Genomic DNA, 23,843 nt, shown 5'->3' with positions numbered 1-23,843 from the left:
ACTGTAAAATTTACAATATTTCCTAGATTTCCAGTGGAAAATATTTCAGAAGTAGAGCTTTGATTGACTCACTGATTTATAGTTTGCCTATCACTGGCTCTTACGTTACAGAAAACATCACACACTAAATCTATTTTATCCTGATGTTTTACCTATATCTATATCTGCGATATCTGCTATAGCAATATAGCGTGAACTGAATATAAAACACACTTGTGCTTTGTCTTCAGATGAGACTTAGTATTTATTTTTAGCCTCTGTGGCAGACAACAGGTGGATTACCAGGAATAGTTAGCGATGGGCTCAGCTGGCAGTGTGGATGTTTAGTGTAGACGGTGGGGTAGGCCGTGGTAACAGGACACATAAAAGCACTGCAGTCTCATAGGAGGCAGTCTGCTATCTTGGGCATAGTTAGCATTACAACGTAGCTGAAGCACAGGTGGGAGGGATTGTAAAAAGGGAGGAGAAAAGGTAGTCATGAACAAAAAAGTGAAAGCCTGGGTACCATCATCAGTCTAACTTAATATCACCAGTTACTGCTACATGGAGGTAAGAACCTATTCAGTATATGGCCTTGCTTCATGGGTAATTTAGATTATTAGATATTGGGGATCTTTTTTCCCTTGAAAGGTATTTATTCATGCATGACTATGGCAATGCATCAATTACACCATCACCACCAACCTAACAAAATAAATAGCTTGTAAATTCTGATCTTAGTTCTAGTGTGTCTAAGGAGTTATTAGCTGTGTTGACTCTGTCATACTCACTCCTGGCTAATGGAAACTCTTGCTCAAATAAGCACAGGAAATTTGGATGCAAGAACACAGTGATCTACATATTAAGAGATGCTACAGTATATAAAGTTTTCTTCACTTATTTCACATGTATCTCACTTTATTGGCTTCATGTTGGAATTTTATCAAAAGGAAAATGTGAATATTGCTTCCTGATCTATGCACAAAGTCATTAATCTCCAAAAACTTGCTATAAAACAGGGCTCACGGACAGAAATGGCAATGATGGCCAATGAGCCTAATAACTAGTGTAAGGCAAGCAATAAAGAATGTTTGAAATATTTCCTTCTGCAGATCAGGCACCTTGGCAAGGAGTACTGAAAAGCATCCATCCTTCTCTCAGACTCATCTGGAGCAGACGTGACTTCAGCCTACAAACACAGAGATAACATCTTTATTATTGGTGCAACACTACATAGCAAAACAAGGATCAGAACACGGTTAGTCAGTAGCATGGGGGGACAGGAGGTTTGTGCCAAGCACATAGTCATTAGGAAATTCCAGCTTATAAGACCAGGGGGAGAATTTTGTTAAAATTTTATCATCTGCATATGATTCAGCTAATCTATTAACATTAGTTTTAAAACTAAGTTCTTAATAATCTTTTGCTATAATATTATAAGCATACAGCATCTTTTATTCAAGGATCTCAGAGTACTTACAAATGTTAATAAAACCTCACAACACCTTTCTGAGGTCAATATTAACAGTACATTAAGGCACCTGGAGGTTAATGGCATAATTTGAACATAGGCTAAACACCTAAATCTCCAGCTGAATCCAAGGGAGCTGTGGGTACTCACCTCCTCTGAAAATCAGGCCAAAATGACTTACCTAACTACACAAGATGTGTCACTGGTAGAGGTGGGAGTAAAATCTAGCCCTGCTGAGTTCCATTGCACTAGCCATCAGACCATCCCCCCTCACTTCAGGCACTCACACAAACAGAGAGATGGTAAAGTTGTCTGCTGCCTGCATTTTAAACGACAACACTCAGAAAAGGCCATTAATGCTCCATTACTGACTGTCACTCTTTCAACAGCAAAAAAAAGAAAAAAAAAGAAAAAAGCCTGATGTGACAGATGTTGCCATATGAATACATAGTACTCAGCTGGACTGGAGGGGAGCTACCTAATTATTAAAGCTTTGTCTGAACCAATTTCTACCCAGTTCAGATGCAGCCACTCTGTCATTTTCAGGGAAGGTATAAAGCAGCAAATATCCCCCAAGCATAAACAGAACTATGTGCTTCATTCATAATCTGAGATGTTAAGGGTCCAATCCTTTGACCCTTAGTCAGAAGTCCCTACTCATGTGAGTAGTTCTATTAACGTTGACAGGATTATTGGTTTAAGGAATAAGTGTCTGTGTACAAGCTATAAAATGAGGTCCAAAATTTGGAAGCTATTTGAAGAACAGTTACCAAATAGTTCCAGGTTATACTCTTCAAGACAAAAATGAGCAGAAAGGGAAAATGTTAAGACAAAATATCTTCAGAGCTGAAGCCACTTATCATCACAAATCAATAGTGCGCATTCAAAAATTACTAAAAATGCTCCTCTGATAGACATTTCTGTGCTATTGCAATTACTGTCAGAAGCTACATATTTTATCTGAAAAATATTAGCTGAGGGACAGAATCTGCCTCCCTTGATCATGCTGAGCAGTACCTTACTCTTCAAAGTCCTACTGAAATCAATGGCACTACTTGTAGAGTAAGGTATTATTCAATATGAGTAAGGGCAGCAGAGCCTGACAAAGAGATTTGTTAGTATAAAAGACAAAACTAAGCACCAACTAATCACTATCATTGTAAAATCTCCTATGACTGTCAAGAGTATATTTAATAGTGTGGTGCAGAGGTTCTCAAACTTCATCGCACCGCAACCCCCTTCTGACAACAAAAATTACTGCAGGACCCCAGAAGGGGGACTGAGGCCTGAGCACATCCCAGCCCTGCTGCCCTGGGTGGGGGGTGGAGGGGCCAAAGCCGAAACCCAGCCCCAGGCTTCCTGCTGCCCAACAGTACCTGCTGGACATGGCCCAAGCACTCCCGCACTTCCACATTTAACCATGCAGCAGCCAAGCAGTCAGGTGCAGCGCTGCCAGGTTCAGGTGCAGAAGATTGCCATGGTTCTGGGACAGCAGATCTGGCCAGAGAGGCAGCTGCAGTGGGACCACCACCGACAGGTCCGGCAGCGTGCCGAACCAGTGCTGGTGATGCCATGCCGGGGCTATTAGGATTACCTTCACCCTGTCCTGTTTGATCATCATGAGGACTAACGGCACTGATGGGAAGGAGTACATCAGGGCCCCCGACCATGGGGGTAAAAAGTCGTCTGACAGGGAGCCTCTGTCGATCCCTCAAATCAAGCAGAACACATGGCATTTCCTGTTCTGACGAGAAGCAAACAAGTCCACTTGGGCAGTTTCCCTCCTTTGGAAGATCATGCTGACCACCTCCAGATGAAGTGACCACTCATGGTGAGACAAGAAGTGTCTGCTGAGGCGATCTGCTAATACATTCCAGGTCCCCAGGAGGTGCACAACCACAAAATGAATGGCATGCTGCACACAGAAGTCCCAGAGCCATAGGGCTTCCTGGCAAAGGGCTGTCGACCTGGCTCCACTTTGTTTGTTGATATAAAAATTTCACGGTGGTGTTGTCTGTCAGGACTTGTACCACTCTGCCTTTCAAGTGGGACTGGAAAATCTGGCAGGCCAAATGAACCGCTCTGAGCTCCCTGACATTTATGTGGAGAGAGCGATCGTCCCGCAACCAGCAGCCTTGTGTGCTGAGCTCGCTCAAGTGGGCTTCCCAGCCCAGGTCCAAGGCATTGGAAACCAAGGTCAGCAACTAGGACAGGGCCGCGAAGGAACCCCCTCCAACACCGATTCGGTGTCCAATCATTATTCCAGTGACAACCGAATGTGGTTTGGCACCCTGACTACCAGGTCTAGATCATGCCTTTTGGGAGTGTAGACTGACACCAGCCATGCTTGCAGCGCAGGAGATGGAGCCAGCATGGTAGACCATGTAAGTAAAAGCTGCCATGTGGCCTAACAACCTCAGGCAGGTGTGGGTGGTGATGAGTGGGTGGACCCTTATATGGGAGTTCAAGTCTGACATAGCTTAGAAATGGGCCTCCAGAAGAAATACTCTGGCCTGTGTGGGGTCAAGGACCACCCCTATGAATTCTATCCGTTGCAGTGGTACAAGGATCAATTTATTTTCATTTACTAATAGGCCCAGGTCATGACAGGTAGAACGCACCAGATCGAGACTCCTCTGCACTTGACCCCGTAATCTGCCCTTGATGAGACAATCGTCGATATAAGGATAGATCTGGACCCCTCAACGTCTCAGGTAAGCGGCTACTGGAGCCAGGCATTTTGTGAATACCCGTGTAGCCGACAAGGGGCCAAAGGGCAGCATCATAAAACAGAGGAACCGTCTGAGTCACTGGAAGATGGAAATATGAAAATAAGCATCTTTCAAGTTGAGTGTGGCATACCAGTCTCCCGAATCCAGGGAGGGAATGATGGAGGCCAGGGAGACCATGCAGAACTTCAACTTTCTGAGATATTTGTTCAGTTGCCGCAGGTCCAGAATGTGTCTTATGCCCCCTTTTGCTTTCAGGATTAAAAAAATAGCAGGAATAAAACCCTTTCCCCCTCATTTCCTGAGGGACCTCTTCCATTGCCCCCAACTGCAGGTGGTTGTCAACCTCCTGAGGGAGGAGTTGCTCATGAGAAGTGTTTGCCAGAGGGCTTTGGCAATCTTTAGGACCCCATCGTGCACCAGAAGCGTGACATGTGCAGGGGTTGATGCGGAGAGCACATTAAACAAGGTGTCCGATTGTGCCACCATCTCCTCCACCTCTAGGCCTAAGTTCGTGGCCATCCTTCGGAGCAGAGATTGGTGCTCCTTAAAATCATCCGGTGGGCTAGCATGAGAGGCTAAAGGGAAAAATCTCCTACAAGTGTGCACGTGAGCGCACACACACCTAGAATGGAATCAACATGAGTAAGCACTCGAAGAAGAAGATGGGGTACAGATCTATCTGATTCAAACAACTGGTATCAATAAAGTCCATACTAAGAGATGGCTCTCAAGATTCCATTTTGGACTACAGCAGGAATTATTTTTATTTCTGAAGTACCAGAAGCTTCTTTACTACATATTCAGGAAGTGAGTGGTTTCTCACAAGTTCTTTTTACTTCCCTAACCGAACAGCATATAAAGGCTCCCTCTTAATATTCAGGTTCATGTGTCTGTCCAGCTCTCAAACATACATTCAAGCACGAGTGCTAAAAATCCTTACAGAATCCATCTCCAAACAAATTCTCCTGTGCATGATTCTTAAGTCATTTTTTTCAAGAAAATAATTGATTTTTTATTCTTTCCCCCAAAAGATTCCCCATAAGCCCGAAGTCCACACTATTGTTTAATGGGCTGCTACATTCCAGCTTAGAAACAATGCCATTTTTGAGCTATAGTATTTAAAATAAAAGTCACTAAAGATCTGGCTCTGGTTTTCAAATCCCACTCCAAAAGTTCTAGGACTGTATTCCATGTGTACAAAAATTCCATACATTATGTTGTGGACCTATGAGCTATCTATCTGCCTACCTACAATACCGCACCAACTTCAAGTGTACAGTCTCATGTTTAATGATACTGGGCCAAGTGTCTGCATTCGTATCTGTATCTCAATTTCATGTGTGTATATTTACGTGTGCTTACCTGTAAATGTCACATACTACACATAGGTTTTAAAAAAACTAGTTTTTCAGAATCTATTTCAATTTTCCATATTCTTTCTTATCATTCCAGCTCATTCCTTTGGAACTAGTAGCTTGACAACCACCAAATTAATCTGTCACCCATCTAGAATATGAAATTTAATTCAGTTTTACACTGTAGTGGCAAAGATAAAATATGGGTTCTCTGCATGGTAGAGCATATAACCAAAACACCTCAGTGATTGATAGAGATATTGTTTGTATTACCTGTGTTATGATCTTCTGCAGTATGGTAGCATCTTTTCTCTCAGGTTCTCTGGCGTCAGATTGAAAACTACGAAGTTTAAAAAAAATATTAGACAGATCTCTCAGAATATACATGCCTCATAGTCGAAACAGCTGTTTTCTATATGGATGGACAGAGATTTTCAAAGCCACCTACAAGATCTAGACACCTGATTCCCATCAATTTTAAAGGGTATTGGGCATTCAAAGCCTTTAGACATCTTTGAAAATCTTTGCTATAGCTTTGACTCTCATAATGAAACTAAGAGTCAATTTTCAATGATGGCAATATTTAAGGTAATAAAGTCATATCCAGATCATCCAAATTAATCTGCTGACTGCATAGCAAAATATTCAGAATAACTGTCTGGGATTGGGAGTGGAGACTACCCAAAAAATTAATATAAAATGCAATGGGGCCATTATGTAACCTACACACAGCAAGTCAATAGTACAAATATGAAACGTGGTAAATTACTACAACTGCAGTCTTCTAAATTCCAAAATATATGGAATAAAATAAACAAAGACCAATCACCTCCAAGTATAGGGTAGAGTACAGGAGATGCTTGCACTGCTACTGCCTGTGTTTTTAATAAAACGAGGGTTTGAGCGTCCAGTTTGGCCAATATACCACCCTTTGTGAGCATGAAATTAACTTAAATATGTCACATAAACTTCAACTGCTAAGGAAAAAAGAATTAAAAGTAGAAAGTAACTGACATTCTCAAAAAGGTTTATGAAAGACTTGTGGTAAGAAGCATAAATCAAATGATATTGGGAATCCTGATCTTTGTTTAAATGATCAGACTCAATCAGCAGTGGTTCATGTATTAGAGCAAAAGATATTTGATTCCAAATGTCTTAATAGAACTATTTAAAACAGCCAAACTTTATCTTTTCCATCTGCAGCAAAAAGGCATATTGAAGAAAGGGGCACAGGTATTTATTTTAAATATACATTAAAATGCCTATTCTCCTCTAGGTATCAATGGAAATTTCATCTAAGTGATCTATCTATCTGTCTATAAAAAAGGACAATCTTTCCCGAATTTTAATGTCTAAAGGTGTTTTAGCATTTTATCTGTGGTGAGTATATTTGCCATTAGACCATATTACTTTAGTCACAAACTATATCAAAAGGAAGAGATGACATTAACAGAGGTAAAGGAAGGAGGAAAAGCTCACAGAGTTTCTTGCAAATGTTTTGTTCAATCATTTCATTACATCCACCAGGCAAGCCCTGGTTCCAGATCTGGAACCCTACTTGAATAACCTAGGAAGCTGACAGAGGCTGAGCTCTTCCTACCTCAATATTCCCAAGATTTTGGAAAACAATTCTCCTACTTTAGCAAAAAGAAAAGGAGTACTTGTGGCACCTTAGAGACTAACCAATTTATTGGTTAGTCTCTAAGGTGCCACAAGTACTCCTTTTCTTTTTGCGAATACAGACTAACACGGCTGTTCCTCTGTCTCCTACTTTAGAGTCAAGTGCTTTCAGGGGTGCTGCACTTGCCACTTGCAATCCAATAGTATGGATTTCAGTCCTGATGCTACGGGGTGCTGAGCCGCCTGAGCTCCCATTGACTTCAGTGGGAATGGAGCCCATTCAGCATCTTGCATATTGGCCCCACAGTGGTGATACTCTATCCACTGTTTCCTCAAAACATGCACATGCACAGTATCTCTCTCATTTACAGGTGCACGGAGACTATGCTGATGGACATGGTAAAAACCCTAGGCAGGATAGATAGCTCAGACAAGAGAAAGGAGCATTAGGGATGTAGGCCCTGAGGTGACTAAGGTCCCTAAGACTATAAGAAACATACTTTAGAAGGAAAAATCTAACAACAAAAATTCAGCCTATGTGAACATTTTATACAAAATAAAATTGCCTTCTCCTGCATTAACATGTCCACTGCTCCAAGCAGCAGCACGGTGCAAGAAAAAGCAAGTTTATCTTGTATAAAATGTTCACACAAACTGTATCTTAAAATGTTTCAACTAAAAATAGAATCACATATCTTAAAAAAGAAAAAAAAAGAGGCATTAAGAGATGTATTTATTCAAGGGGAAAAAGGCATTCTGGCTGAGATTTCAAAAAGGGATGGAGAGTCAATTAGGGAGGCACCACAGTACTCTCTATATAGACTGCAGGAGCTGCAGAAGGGAAGGCTCATGTGTAAAACTGTCAGAGAACACAGAAAGAAAGCCAGTGTAAAAAACAGCAAGAGCAGGGAGGAGAACAGATACATGAGGAATGAGTCTCCACTTTCTTGTACCTTGTGTTGGTATTGACATCAGTGCAAAGTGCATGTAGAATACTACCATTTGGATCTGGTAGCATTTGAAATCCAGAATGCATAGCTGTAAATAGTGACACAAATTAAAAGGGAGTAGAGAATCATGTCCACAGTCTATGATACAGACTGGAACAGGTCTTTGGAGGGTTCTTTAACACAAGCGACCAAATTCTGCTCTAATTTACACTAGCGATAGATCTGAAAGAGTTGTAGTGATTTCAATTAAATTATGCTGGATTTGCACCTGTATAGATGGGAGAAGACTTCAATGCAGTATGTAGCTTTATGAAGATCCTGACATGATTAACACTTAAATAACACTATTTTAAAATTATATTTTAGTCTCTGTACCTGCTCAAATCAGTTTGTGTTTCTGCTTCCACCTGCTGTTTGGGGGGGTCCTTCCTTTTTATTTTAGGAGGAGTGTAATATCTGTACTGTGACAGGAAGGATTTAGCATCTGATTTTAAGGTGCGTGGAGTGAATGGTTGATGGCTGTCAGTAAAGTGGTCAGAGTGCCTATCTAGGAGATCCCCGCTGTACACTTTGGATTCAGTATCCTGATGCTTGTGAGAAGGACTGATGTTCACAACGCTTTCAGCAGAAGAACTGTATGAAACTCCATAGTATTTTCTTTGTGGACTTGAAGCACTGACACTTGAATTAGAGATTGAGGCATTAGATGTTTTCCGAGTATCTTTTCTAGTACATTTTGCAGGGTTGGGAAGATCCAGGCCTTGCCTGTCCGAAGACAATAATGATCTAGACAAATACTTCTGTGCATTTTGTGCGTGAGGAGATAGCTGGTCATTGGCTTCTGCTTCAAGTGAACTCTAGAAAAACACAAATGATAATGTTCTGTGAAATGATTGCCTAACTGGTTTATTTTCAAGAGATTACATGGAGCACATCTAAAGTATGAGGCACATGAAGAGTGTCAAAGAGCAACCATTTATCTCAGAAAATCAGTGTGAACAACTGGTTTGACCCAAAATAAAGGAAATAGTTAAATATGAAATAATTATAAATTACGAAATTTAACAAAATTTAACAAATTACACTTATTATTAATACAGTAAAATGTCTGTACACTTCTACTCTGAAAAGTGTCAAGGTAAAAACTGGTTTCAGAGTAACAGCCGTGTTAGTCTGTATTCGCAAAAGGAAAAGGAGTACTTGTGGCACCTTAGAGACTAACCAATTTATTTGAGCATGAGCTTTCGTGAGCTACAGCTCACTTCATCGGATGCATACCATGGAAACTGCAGCAGACTTTATATACACACAGAGATCATGAAACAATACCTCCTCCCACCCCACTGTCCTGCTGGTAATAGCTTATCTAAAGTGATCATCAAGTTGGGCCATTTCCAGCACAAATCCAGGTTTTCTCACCCTCCACCCCCCCCCACACACAAACTCACTCTCCTGCTGGTAATAGCCCATCCAAAGTGACAACTCTCTACACAATGTGCATGATAATCAAGGTGGGCCATTTCCTGCACAAATCCAGGTTCTCTCACCCCCTCACCCCCCTCCAAAAACCACACACACAAACTCACTATCCTGCTGGTAATAGCTCATCCAAAGTGACCACTCTCCCTACAATGTGCATGATAATCTCACCCCCCTCCAAAAAACACACACACAAACTCACTATCCTGCTGGTAATAGCTCATCCAAAGTGACCACTCTCTGCTGGTAATAGCTCATCCAAAGTGACCACTCTCCCAGGGAGAGTGGTCACTTTGGATGAGCTATTACCAGCAGGATAGTGAGTTTGTGTGTGTGGTTTTTGGAGGGGGGTGAGGGGGTGAGAGAACCTGGATTTGTGCAGGAAATGGCCCACCTTGATTATCATGCACATTGTGTAGAGAGTTGTCACTTTGGATGGGCTATTACCAGCAGGAGAATGAGTTTGTGTGTGGGGGGGTGGAGGGTGAGAAAACCTGGATCTGTGCTGGAAATGGCCCAACTTGATGATCACTTTAGATAAGCTATTACCAGCAGGACAGTGGGGTGGGAGGAGGTTTTGTTTCATGATCTCTGTGTGTATATAAAGTCTGCTGCAGTTTCCACGGTATGCATCCGATGAAGTGAGCTGTAGCTCACGAAAGCTCATGCTCAAATAAATTGGTTAGTCTCTAAGGTGCCACAAGTACTCCTTTTCTTTTTGCAAGGTAAAAACTGCACATCCTTATTCAATAGTTAGGCTCCCTGTGGGCTTTAGAGACAAAAGTATAGTAATCTTTGCTACCATTAGCACTGCAGAACCAACACAGACAGGTAGGGAATAGTGAGTTGGATTCTACTCTTTCTTGTGCATAACCAACAGAACTGTCTACAGAATTTCAATCATTTACACCAGTACAAAAAGCCACTGAAGACAATGATGTTGTACAGGTGTAACTGAAGGCCTGGACTGATTTGCAGAAAGCCTTCACTGCCGAGGATGATGCATAAGAAAGAAAACCCCTAGCTCTCAGATCCCAGGTAACTCTCAGATCCCAGGTTGAAGTTTGCCAGTAAGAAAGAACATCTGTCTCTGCAGGTCAGGCTGTGGTTTTATCCAAGCTGGAGGTGTTTTCTATAAAGATTTTGCATTTCAATAAAGTTAAATGTGTTAGCAAGAAGCACCAATGGTGGCATTTTAATCGCCTCCAAACCGTGAAGGATTTTAAAGCTCAAAGGTTGTAGGCTGGATACTAAAAATTAAATGTGATGCCTACAATCAGAACATCCATCCAAATGCTGAGGTGCCATATTACATATAGCCTTTGTATAGACTAGAAACTGAACTAGAGATGTCCAACCTTTTCAGTCTGAGGGCCAACCATATTTCAAAAAGGTCTAAGGACCACAATCAATGCTTTGGCACAGCTTCTCTGACCTATTCAGCTCCCTCTGTGCTGGACAGAAAGAGAAAGATGAGTAGAAACTACCCACAATTCCCCTGCATGGTATTTCCACACCAAGGGGTATCCTCTCGCAGGTATGTTGCTGGCATAGCCTGCTTCTATATCCCTCTCCTCACTGTTCATTGCTGGATTCCTACTATCCTCAGATGGTGCAATATCCCCAAGGTGACCATTAGCAAGTGGTGCAACTTAGAGCCATTTGGGAGCTGCTCTAACTTGGGCTGGGGCACAGAATTAAGGAGCCATAATTGGTTGCTGGTTCTCAGCTTCTCCATTTTATCCCCTCTCCTGGGCTGTCTTAGGTGGCTGCCCGGGTGAGAGGAGCCATTTTTTGATAGACGCTGCTGTAGGCTCTGGCAGAACCAGTCTTGCTCCTGTCCTGCTCTCCATTGGCCTTCCTTGGCCCAGCAGGGAAAAGGGAAAGGGAGCAACCGGAGCTACTCTCTTTTGTCTCCATGTTATGCAACAGGCAGCCAGCTGGGGCAGCTCATAAGCAGCTGCAGCAGGGAAGGAACAGAAGCTGTTCAGCGCACTCCTAGATTACATTTGATTTGCTCTGGGGCTCCAAGGGAAGCAGTGGGAGGCAGTTGGGGAGATAATATCTCTGTGGCATCCCCTAAAGCAGTGGTTCTGAAAGCTGGTCCACCGCTTGTTCAGGGAAAGCCCCTGGCGGGCCGGGCCGGTTTGTTTACCTGCTGCGTCCGCACGTTCAGCCGATCATGGTTCCCACTGCCTCCAGGCCAATAGGGGCTGCAGGAAGCGGCGGCCAGCACATCCCTCGGCCCGTGCCGCTTCCCACAGCCCCCATTGGCCTGGAGCAGTGAACCGCGGCCAGTGGGAGCGGCGAACCTGCGGACGCGGCAGCTAAACAAACTGGCCCGGCCCACCAGGGGCTTTCCCTGAATAAACAGCAGACTGGCTTTGAGACCCACTGGCCTAAAGTGATGGGGTTGATTCAAACAATTCAGCTTAAAAATATATTTCAATTCACAACCAAATACAAGTTTTCTTCCTTATATAGTCGCCTTCACAGGTCACAATTTAAGGCCTTGCAGGCCACTAGCTGAACTCTGGTGTACTAGACACAAACTCAGGATGACGAATGGTGCTGGGTAAAATGAGATGTAACAGTGCAGAGATGGGTAAACTCTTTCTGTTGCACTGGGATGAGACTAAATACATTGTTTACCAACCTGCTCCACCAAAGGGCAGGCAGTAAAAATTTGAGTTTCAGGTTGGACTAGAAGGATAGAAAAACTGCTAGTGACTCTGCTAACTGGCAAGAGTTATTTCTAACACTTTATTAACTCCAAGGCCAAGCTCCAGCTAGGAAACTGACTCAGAAGCTTACAGACAACCACCACTTGCCAAAAACTTAAATATAGAACAATCTGAAATCGGTTAAGTATAAACTATGTGAGGGAGGAGGGCACAACACATAATATATGTATTAAAACTGCTCACTAGGATAGCCTTGAGAGAGAAACATCTCATTTGCATGTAGGCCCACGGGAAAAGCCACAAGGATACGGTGTTAGTCTAGCACATCTCCTTATCATACTGTATAAACAATATAATGCAGCACTCAATCTAAAAGAGCAACTTAGAAAACCTGCCAGTTCAGTTCAGTTTAAACTGATGAGGCTTCTTAAAATGAGGGATTCATTGTTTGTTACACTCAATGGGCCTGCCTGCCTAGCATTCATATAATCAAATGTAAAATGTAAATACATGTAAATACAGAAAAGGGGTTTCTGAAGAGCAGAATTTAATTCATTAGGCTAATTAGTTACCAGATTTCTTGTGAACTTGAAGTTTAGGTTCAGACAAGCGGAAGTAGAAACCTTTCATATGATATATATTCAACATATGAATTAGGAATAGGTAGATCAGAAGACACTGGTATATGACTAAAGATGAGGAAGCATGTACAGTACTTTACAAGCGATAAAAGAAGGGAGCCAAGGCAGTTGATTTTATGAATAAAATACACTCAGGAATGTGTATGAGTTTAAAATTATCTTAAACATCTAGCTCCTTATACAGATTAATTAAAAAATAATATGCAATTCAGTCCATCAGCAGGCTTTCATACAAATGATTACAGATTATCATGTGACAAAGCCTTGATTCTAAGCAATGTCCTACTCACAAATGCCACATGATTAAGGCCACATTTTAGTCACGGGCATTTTTTGTAAAAGTCATGGACAGGTCACAGGCAATAAACAAAAATTCACGGCCGTGACCTGTCTTGTACTATATACCCCTGACTAAATCTTAGGGGGGCCTCCCGAGGGTGTTCGGGAGGGGGGGCGGTCCGAGGGATGCCGCAGGTGCTCTGGGGGGAGCAGCCCAGGACCCCTGCTTGTGCTCAGCGGTGAGGGTTGCGGGGCTGGCAGTCTCCCTACTTGGCTCCGCGTGGCTCCCCAGATGCGGCAACACATCCCCCCTCAGCTTCTAGGCAGAGGTACGCCCAGGCAGCTCTGAGCACTGCCTCCGACCCATGCTCCAGCTCTGCAGCTCCCAAAGCCCTAACTATTTCTAAAAGTTCCCAACAGTACATTTTCTGCTCTCTTATGTGCACCTAAGCAATGATGGTTTTTCTGAGTTCCAGGAAATGTGCCTTTTTGCTGTATAAATGATGTTGCACTGTCTCCTAATAACTGTGCTATTAACCCCTGTGTCACCAATAGCCCATTTTTGCACTCTCAGGACACCATGGTGTTTTAAACTAAAATTTCAGGTGACAAACATGCTTTTTGTGGTAATAGCTTTAAAACAAACAAAGAAAACCTCTCTCTAGAAAGACCATCAAAAATAAATCACAGTACACATTGCTCACATATAACATGATATTTCCCTTTGCCTTCATTACACTTTTCTCCAAAATTAATACAAATGTTACTTTTCTAGTGAGAACAACCATTTGAGATATGTTTATATGATAATAACGAGAGCAAACAGCTTATATATTTACAGTTAGTAGGGACGCAATGCACCCTTCTTTGTGGTGTTTCACATGAACCAACTTAATTGTGCTGTAGTAGTAAAATTAAGCGCTGAACTGGTAACTTGCAGTAACAATGCCAAACAAATGCCTGTGTTAGCAACCAGTATAATAAGGTTTACTACATGATTGTTTGGATATAACATAATTGCAGCTATAATTTGGTGTTACGGAAAACAGATAAGACTGCAATGTTTCAGAATCCACCTATATGAATGTTTTGGAGAGCAAATTCCAAACCCTCTAGTATTTACATAAACAACAACAACTTTGTTTTTGTTGTGCAGTGTATATTTGGTGCTCTTATTTTTTAAAATAGCTTAAGCAGTTGCAGCATAAATCAAACTTTAGAAGCACTTGGTACATATGACAACTTAATCAAATCTAAGATAAAACAGAGTAATGACTTTTTGTTGTTAAGGGTGATGGGTCAATTATTGTGCTGACTCTGTCTCATGAAAATACATTGGACCCAATCCTGAGATCCTCTGAGCTGAGTGAAAGGGGTGTCAACTAGTGCAAAATTAGGCCCTGCTATTTGCATGCACTTTACTCCTATGTGTACAACAAACTGATTCTGATGTTTAACAATTCTTTTTGTATAAGCAAACTAATTTATAGATTTATATCTGTATGTGTATATATATTCATTTATATTACCATGTCATGAATCTACTTAACATTAAAGATTTATTTAACCGTGATAATATGGCTAATTTTCCACGATACTACAAATATTCAGTGTGAGACTACATGAGAGATTTTACTCTATGCATCAAACAAAACTAAAAAATTTTAAATAAATAATGGAAACCCCATTGTTTAGGACATGTAAAACTAGACTGAATATGGTACTGGAAAATATACTGTAAGGGACAATCCTGAGCTGAGTTCTCTTTCACTTCTATTTTCTATGAGCCGACTGTGTGTGAATGACAAATTTACAACTCCTATGTTCGTACAAACACAACCTTACTAAGGCTACTTCTACGATACATACCCACCTTAGTTTTAATATAGCTAGCTCACAATAGCACTGACGTGGCAGTGCGGGCTTCAGCATGGACTGCACAAAAACAATGCACCTAGATGAGGTCATGCAGGCCTGCGCATCCTCACTGCTATTTTTAGTAATCAAGCTAGATTACACCTAGTACAGGTTCATCTACATGAGCTACAAATCACACCTGTAGCTGCAGTGAAGACGTAGCCCGAGACAGGTAGTTTTCACAGAAGTTAAAAAATGCTTCCAGAAAATATGTGAATAACTACTACCAATAATAATCATCAGGTACTGAATTAGCTGAATGTCTGTAGTCACAATTTTGTGACAAGTGCATTAGTTACAGAGCAAGGCCCTGACCCTGCTGCGAGCTCCGTACCAGTAGACCCCTGAACCTACACTGAAGCCATGGAAGCAAGCGTCTGTCCATCAGAACAGAACAAATTGCAGATCAAGGCCTCAGCTTGCTAAGTGATGGGCAAAAGATGCACACAATAAACCGGGGAGAAAAGGATTTGCCTCTAAATTATTTTTATTTTCAAAAGGAAAGTGTTATTGCTTAACCAAAAACCCACCTTGATGTCACAGATGCCTCCTAAAATCGGGCTAGTTCATTGAAAAGATTTGCTTTTATACAAAGGTGTAAATTCATCCCCGAATGAAGCCAGCAGAAGTGCACCAAGGATGAATTTGTCTCAGGGAATTAATTTTTGCTGTAGTTGAGGGTCTAGAATAGGACAGCACATCTTCTAATGGGCAGAAAACAAGCTTCATGATTTATATCTTTGTAGGTAATCATCACAAAATTTAATATTTTTACAAGCTAAGTAAAGGATGAAATTATAAGATATATTCTCATGTTTGCTATAGAGAGCAGTTCACAGTTTAATATTCATTCATTCAGCTGACTAAAAAATATTTGCAATACTCGTGACAGCAACAAGAGCCTTGCAGACTTTAGAGAGTTTCCTTTAATGAGATTATTTAGGCACTTTGAAAGCTATACTATCAAAATGTAGAAGCTGCGATTTTGTATCATTTTGAACTTCTAGTTCTTTTAGCTTGAGACAACCTGAATTGTAATAGCTACTTACAGATGCCTATGACAGGCAGGGGTGCTGGAACAATTTGTATAGTAGGGGTGCTGAGAGCCATTGAACCAAACTGTAAACCCTGTATATAATGGAAATCACTTAAAGGCAGAGGGTGCGGCAGCATCCCTAGTTCCAGCACCTATGACGGCAGGTCTGACTTGTGCTTGACATATCTGAAGAGTAGCTTGCTTGAAAAGAGCAGAAAATAAAATCTCGTCTGGTAAATATTAGTATTTTACATAATCTGTGCTCCCATCACCCCTTGTACATACTATCAGTCCATCTAATTACACTCTGATATTTACTTAATGAATGAATAAAATGAGGGAGCAAATTCACACTAACCTGTTTCTGTCATTCAGGGGTGGTCAGACTAGAGCCTTAGGGATCTAATTTGTTTACAAGCCAATATTTTAACATTCATGATTTTTCTCATTTTACAAAATACCCTGCAGTGTTGGTATTCATATGTACGGTAATATTTTTGACAGTAATCTGTTATGCAATATTCAGATTGTATAGTGTGATATATTCCTGTCTTCAACAAGTAGACATAGGTTAAATTTGTTAACTAGAGATATAACTAAATGTATATGTGAAAATGTTTGAATTTGGACTTCGAGCATAAAAAAATTGTGGTTGACACCATGCAGCCATGAAGGAATTTTCCATTTGTATTTAAGTGTTCGCAATGTAAATATGGGATTTTATTTTAATACTTTAAAAGGTATTTTTGGTTTCCTTAGGAGTTCATTTATTTAATACAGAAAATACTAATTTGAGTATAATATATCTTGAGAATGTTAATAGCAATATAACAATAAATATTTAGGACAAGACATCGGACTAGGCAATTATAGCTATAAATGCATGCACAGTGCATCTGAAATTAACAATATAGATAAAAACTTAATACCATTTCCTAATACGTATTTCATATGCACAAACAGCTTTCCATCTGGTCATAGCTGTCATTTTACAACTAGATTTTCTGAAATTCAGCAAAGCACATACTACACATTAAGAGCTACCAGCCAGTTTTGTGCCATCTCTCTCTTGAAAAAAACCCTGCAACAATAATTGAAAATGGGAAATGTGTTGGACCTGATTCTTTCCTCATTTACATGGCTTTTACACACCAGTGTAATTTCACTGACTTCAATATATTTTCATCCTCTAATAACTTAAGTGGTTGAAGGGATTTATTCTCCAGAAGAAAGAACCCCAGGAATGAAGCTGGCATCCAGGTTTGGCTTTTGGCATGGCTGATATCTTGAAAATTTCCTCATCTCAGAACTTGTGAGTCAGAAGCACCCACTAGCAGGGTTGTCTGAGGATCAGCTAAGAAATACCTAGCCTTGCTTGAATCACAGATTTGTCTCATGGTAGGATCAGCCCAGCTACGCATCCTTTATAAAATGAGCTCCAGTTTGATGCCTGTGGGTTTTTTAGATGAGGGCTTACAAACCAAAGTCTGTTCTGCCTTGGCATCAAAGATGCCATGGCACTTGTCACAAGGGCAAGGATTTCTACTGGGGTAAAACCTCCCCACCCTTGCTCCCTGTGTTGTGTACTACGCTACTGTGCTATCTTCCTGGTTGCTGCTATCTACCCTGGGGATGGTTGCATTTCAGTTGTGCTCTGCGTAGATGGATCCTACAGTACTTTGGGAGCCTTTTGGAGAAAGGCACTATATAAGTTGTTATGAACGTCATCTGCAGGTGAAATTGAAAGTAGTCAGCACTCCTGATAGCTTTGGCTGACTTTTAAATGGAGAAACTGATAAGATTTATAGAAAACCACAAACTAAACCCGCATGAAAAATGCTATTCCTCTGGGATTTCTCTCTGCTGGAATGGTATTTGGATTCTAATCCACGGCTGCTTTAGAAAAGAAAAGTCACAGGCTTAGGTGTTAATATAACCTTCAGATCCTGGGAGTGGATTTGTCAAACTCAAAAACTGCTATTGAATAACCCTGATTGTACAAAACAAGCCACAAAGCTTCCTGTGTGTTTGACTCTCTGCGTAACTACCGTGCAACAACAGTGTGGCTCTAGAAACCTTAGAAATGCTGAAATATGCAGTCTAACACTACATTTTATTGAACAGAGGGAAACCTTTACACCACCTAGGTGAAGAAACGCAATGTTACTTTTAGAAACATTAAATTCCATGAAAATTAATAAACCTCTCTGTCCTCCCCTTCCTGTGTCCATATACCCTTTTCTGTTGCAGGAAAGCCAATTAAAGTATTTAAAGTAGCTACACTTAAAAAGAAGTAAATGTGCCTCACACATTGCTCAGAATGGATGGACAAGGGGGAAGAATTAAGATTGTGTGGACAACCACAAATCTTTCAAATCCTAACATTTAAGTGCTTGACTTTTCAACTTAACTTTCATTCACTTAACGAAGTTTTTTTGCATGAACACATACAATTTTAAGTTGAGTACCTCTTTCTACCTAGGTACTTATATTGTGCTCATCACCATAGTGTCTGAGTACTTTTCACTCATATGTGCCAGCAATCATTAATGTGTTGCTATGGGGACTGGAGAAGGGGAAATGTTAAGAAATGTACTTGTATAATATTTATAAATACGAGGGACTTTTAAAAGGAAACATTTAATTTATCATTGTATTAGGCTCAATCCTGAGCTGTGCTGAGTATGAGGAGAAGTAAAGGTGGCGCTACTCCATATTTATGCTTCCCCTGATCCTTGGCTAACCATGAGACAAAACAGCCCCCAGCGTAATTCAGAGCAGCAAAAAGGGTGCTCTAAGTTGTGCTGACTACAGCAGGCTCCATAGGACATCTCTGCCCCATGAAAAATCAGGCAGAACCCTATGTATTCCAGTCCACACCCTATGCCGAGTTACCACACTTATCTCCCCTTTTAAGTGTAGGGAAATGATTGTAGCATTTCAGACACCTGCGTGTGCCAGCACTTGGTAAATGGGGTCTTAGTATGTAATACTGTGATGAGGCATTTTTATCATCGTGAGCTAAATGCTTCCTTTTTAAGCGCACTCACTCTTGTAAAAAATAAGATATGAAATCTGCATGAAGTAACTTCAGAAGTAACAGTTCTGAAATATATTAGTGTAGTAGCATTCGAGAAACAAAACAGAATATAGTATTACTGTTATAACTGAAGCAATTACAACTAAAGAACTTACTGTATTAATGAATTTAAGTCCTACGCTTGGTTAATTTTTAGTTAAAGTTACACAAAAACAACCCAGCAGTGGGCCATTCTGGTGCAACAAATACTGTATGCATTCACTAACCTGGTTACTCAGTGTATATAACAGGACATGCTGAATAGATCATTTGAGGTATTGCAAGGTGCTTATCAAGTACAGTAATATTCCACTCTTGCTATGCATCTTTTTAGCACCCGGTGGTGTTCCACATTGTTTGCACCAGTATTTCTTACATTTTGATATTTAAATTGATTACCATCATGCCCCATAAGCATCTTGTGACTCAATATTCAAGATTTTGCAGTGGTACTAAAAGCAGAAAATTTAAGATCAGCAGTTTCCCCAGGAATTGGGGACAGCACCAACAGCAGTGCAATTATATTGCCTGGTGATAATTCTGTGTCCTATCATATCTTTTAATAGGCATGTGTAGAAGTTGTCTTATGGTTACTAGTTACTTATGTATTCTTATGGCTAAAGAAATACAATTTGAGAAGTTAAGTGACCCTCAGGATGCATTAGGAGCGATCCAATAGAGCAACAGGAATAAAACTCTCTAGGTACGTCAATAAACGTAGTAAAATCAATATACTTTCTGGTAAAAGAAACAATATTTAAATATTGCTTTGGTTTTGGTACTGTTGTGGAAAACGAGTCACACCATCTGTTTGGTTCAAACAGTCTGAGGTCCTTTTTATTTGAATACAAGCATGCAGGGAGAGGGAGACAGAGATGGTCACACGCAGGTGCCCCCCTGGTCTCTCTCTACCCTGCCCCTATAATACCAATCTTATATAGTTTTTTATCATTCAAGTCAAATGATACATTTCCTTAATTTTTATCACTCAAGCATTGTTAATAAAGCCTTATAAGGAGCCAAAGTAAACAGTATCATAATTAGCACTGTGCTAACGCACTTCGTTATTACCAAGATCTGCGGTTTGCTTGTGGCAGCGTTTTCCCTAGGGGCTTTTGCTTTTTGCGTTAACGCTCTTGCCTATGCTGCATATAGTGCATAGATCTTGTCACAGAGTGGGATGGGATCAGGCCCACAATACCTTCCCCCACAGTACAGAGATATGAAAGCCCAATTACTACCACTGCTTGCTTTCTAGCAGGAACCCCTCCTGCAGAAACATATTCACTTCTTACTAATGCACTAGTGCTTCGATTCACATGTTGATGAAAAATATTTTGTAAATCTTTAAGCAAGATTTTCCCTATTATGATCTAATGTCTATCATCAGGTCCACGGCTCAGCTGAAAAGCTGTTAATAGCTGTATTTTTTGTTTTGAATCATGCAGAGAAGGAATTCATGGGAATCTCCTAGTGCCAAGTTTTATCTTTTGGGACATCTGCTTCCTGTCTATGTGGAGATTAAAAGATCTGTAGAAAAGGGCCCCAAATAGGTGACATTAAGTATTATCCAATGTTACCTAAACAGGCAAGTCTGCCATGACCACTTCTAAAATATATTATGATTGCCTATTCATATCTGGAAATCTTCACTCAAACATGCAGTTGGTTGACTCACACACAAATGCTTGCAAGACTGAGATGTTCTTGTTGACAAGAACATTGATGAAGAGGTACCTACAAGTAATTAGTAGTACTAAGTGACACTTACTACTTGAGAGAGCTCTTCTTTGGGGGAGAGGTTAAAACACAGACAAGGAATTACAATGCTCTGACATTGCTATGTCAAAGCACACACTTAAGACACTTTAAAAAATATGTAAACTCAGATCCTGTATTTGATGGAGTGTATAGACCACACAAAGATGTCAAAGGTGCCAGAGAGGCATGGGAGGCAGGGCTAGCCGCGCTCTTCTGGCCTTGTCAATCACATATGATAGGCAGGAGGCCTTTAAAAGGGAGGAAACTGCAGTCAGCAAGGGTGGGAAGGAGCGGGACTGCCAAGCAGGAGACTGCTGGCATGATCCCAGGAGCCACAGGGAGAACTTCCATCCAGGAGATCTTTATCCCAACCCTATGGGGTGTGCAGTGAACTCCCAGGGAGAGATTTAAGGAGACCCACAAGGAGTAGGGGCCCCTTGTAAGAAGTTAGGAACTAGGAGCCAACCAGTGCAAGTAACTGGTGACACTCAGAGGATGGTGTTCAGCTGTCTGAGTGGTTGTGCAGGGGTGCCACTCCTGGGTGCTGAAGAACTGGTCTCAGCTCCAGTCTATGCAGGCCTGGTGCAGGCCAATTCAGGGGTGGGGTGAGATGAGACCCAAGGGTGATCCAGGGGAGGGGCTATGGATCTGCATTTATGCTGCTCCATTGACCTCAATGCTCTGTTAGGGTTGCCAGGCGTCCGGTTTTCAACCAGAATGTCTGGTCAAAAAGGGACCCTGGTGGGGCCACTAAAACTCCGGCTGGCCATAATGGCTGGCTCCGCATGACTCCCAGAAGCGGCTGCCATGTCCCGCCAGCTCCTAGGTGCAGGGGTGGCCAGGGGCGCTCCATACGCTGCCAATGGGAATCGCAGCTAATGGGAGCTGCAGGGGTGGCGCCTGCAGACGGGCGCAGTGCATAGAGCCCCCTGGCTGCCCCTGTGCCTAGGCAGAGGGACATGGCGGCCACTTCCAGGAGCAGCCTGAGGTAAGTGCCGCCTGGAGCCTGCACCCCAAACCCCCTCCCGTGCCCCAATCCCCTGCCCCAGCCCTGAGCCCCCTCCCATGCTCAAAGTCCCTCCTGGAGCCTGCACACCCTCCCACACCTCAACCTCCCTCCCACACTCTGAACCCCTTGGTCCCAGCCCAGAGCCCCCTCTTTCACCCCAAACCCCTCATATCTGGCCCCACCCCAGAGCCCACACCCCCAGATGGAACCCTCGGCCCTGCCCCCCATCCACCTGCCCCAGCCCTGAGCCCCCTCCCGCACCCAAACTGCCTCCTGGAGCCCACACCCTACACTCCCTCCACACCCTAACCCCCTTCCCCAGCCCTCAGCTCCCTCCCACACTTTGAATCCCTTAGCTTCAGCCCAGACCCCCTTTCCTGCACCCTAAACCCCTCATAACTGGTCCCATTGCAGAGCCCATACCCACAGCCAGAGCCCTCAGTCCCCCCCATCCCCCCACCCCAGCCTGGAGCCCCCTCCCACACCCTGAACCCCTCATTTTTGGCCTAACCCCAGAGCCCGCACCCCCAACCCAGAGCCCGTACCGCCTCCCAAACCTCAACCTCCTGCCCCAACCTGGCATCCCCTCCCGCACCCTGAACCCCTCATTCTGGCTCTACCCCAGAGCCTGCACCCCAGCCCAGAGCCTGAACCCCCCCCACACCTCAACGCCCTGCCCCAGCCCAGTGAAAATGAGCAAGGGAGTGAGGGTGGGGGAAAGCGAGTGACTGAGGGAGGGGGGATGGAGTGAGTGAGGGCAGAGCCTCTGAGAAGGGGCGGGGCCTCTGAGAAGGGCGGGGCAAGGATGTTTGGTTTTCTGCAATCAGAAAATTGGCAACCCTATGCTCTGTACAACCGACAAAGAGAGGCTAGAGTTGTTATTCCATCCCACAGACTGGAATGGCAGCTAGGGAGGGTGCTGTACAATAGCCCTCTGGCCTCGGCGTGTGTGTGAATTTCAACTCTTCAACCTCTGCCTTCAAGGTTTACCCTGAGAAAAAAGGCATTAGGGGTGAGGCAGAAGGCCTATTAGGAAAATGCAAGAAAATGATAGCTCAAGAGAAAGCTTGGGGCTAAGGCTTATCTTCATTTTCTTAGAAACAGAGGAAAAACCCAAGTAGTAATAAAAGGGAACAGGGGAGGTTTGGGTTGAACGTGTGTTGAGAGCAGCATGGGGACTCTGCTTATTTACACTAACGTTTAAATATAAAGGGTCAAATCCTGAGGTCTTTACTCAGTTTTTATTCAGTCTGAACTTCTTTGGACTCCTGACCAAGGGGTGAGCATGGCGTGAATAAAAACAGAATAAGGACTTGAAGTCTTGGCCCATAATATCTAACTGTTAAATCTTGGTAATTTGTATGTACAAAGGGAAATATCTACAATTTGAAACAAAGTTAAAATATCTACCTTTACAAAAGTGGATGACAGTAGCCTCCTGCTTCCTCTGGAGCTGGCCCGTGAGGCATTTTTTGCTGCGCTCATCTCCTTCTCACACCTGGCAATTTCCTTCTTGAGTTTCTCTCTCCGTTGCTGGTCTGCAACTTAGGAAAGAAAGAACCAAATAAAATTAGTGAGATTTTAAAGGAATGTTACTGAGTCCTTCTCTCTAAATGCATTACCTTGTGTGGGCTTTCATTCAGTCAGAAAAGTAAAATGTTGTCATGTGTTCCAGTTTGAACATACTGTAAGCATGAAAAATAACTCCTATTGTCAAAACAGAATATTAAAACTTATGTTGCTTTCTTTAGGGTTAGAAATTTTGAGTTCTAAAACTACAAAAAATACAGTGGAATTGGAAGACCAAGTTCAGCGACATGAAATTCTACTCAAAAATCCATAGCACTGTTC

At 42.2% G+C, this 23,843-nt stretch overlaps 1 protein-coding gene across 6 annotated transcripts in view; it reads right to left on the bottom strand.

Annotated features, from left to right (window-relative positions):
- SPATA7 (spermatogenesis associated 7) overlaps positions 1-23,843 on the bottom strand; it is a 77,309-nt gene that overhangs the window by 10,345 nt on the left and 43,121 nt on the right. For all 6 annotated transcript variants that reach the window (XM_073349369.1, XM_073349366.1, XM_073349368.1 and 3 more), the window contains 4 exons: positions 23,403-23,536; positions 8,483-8,964; positions 5,811-5,877; positions 1,101-1,168 (listed from right to left, as the gene is read on the bottom strand). In XM_073349369.1, coding sequence (XP_073205470.1) covers positions 1,101-1,168; positions 5,811-5,877; positions 8,483-8,964; positions 23,403-23,536 — 751 coding nt within the window. The remainder of the gene's footprint in view (positions 1-1,100; positions 1,169-5,810; positions 5,878-8,482; positions 8,965-23,402; positions 23,537-23,843) is intronic.

Source organism: Lepidochelys kempii, chromosome 6, assembly GCF_965140265.1.
Source record: "Lepidochelys kempii isolate rLepKem1 chromosome 6, rLepKem1.hap2, whole genome shotgun sequence".
Lineage (NCBI taxonomy): Eukaryota > Metazoa > Chordata > Testudines > Cheloniidae > Lepidochelys > Lepidochelys kempii.
This window is presented reverse-complemented; position numbering and strand designations above follow the sequence as displayed.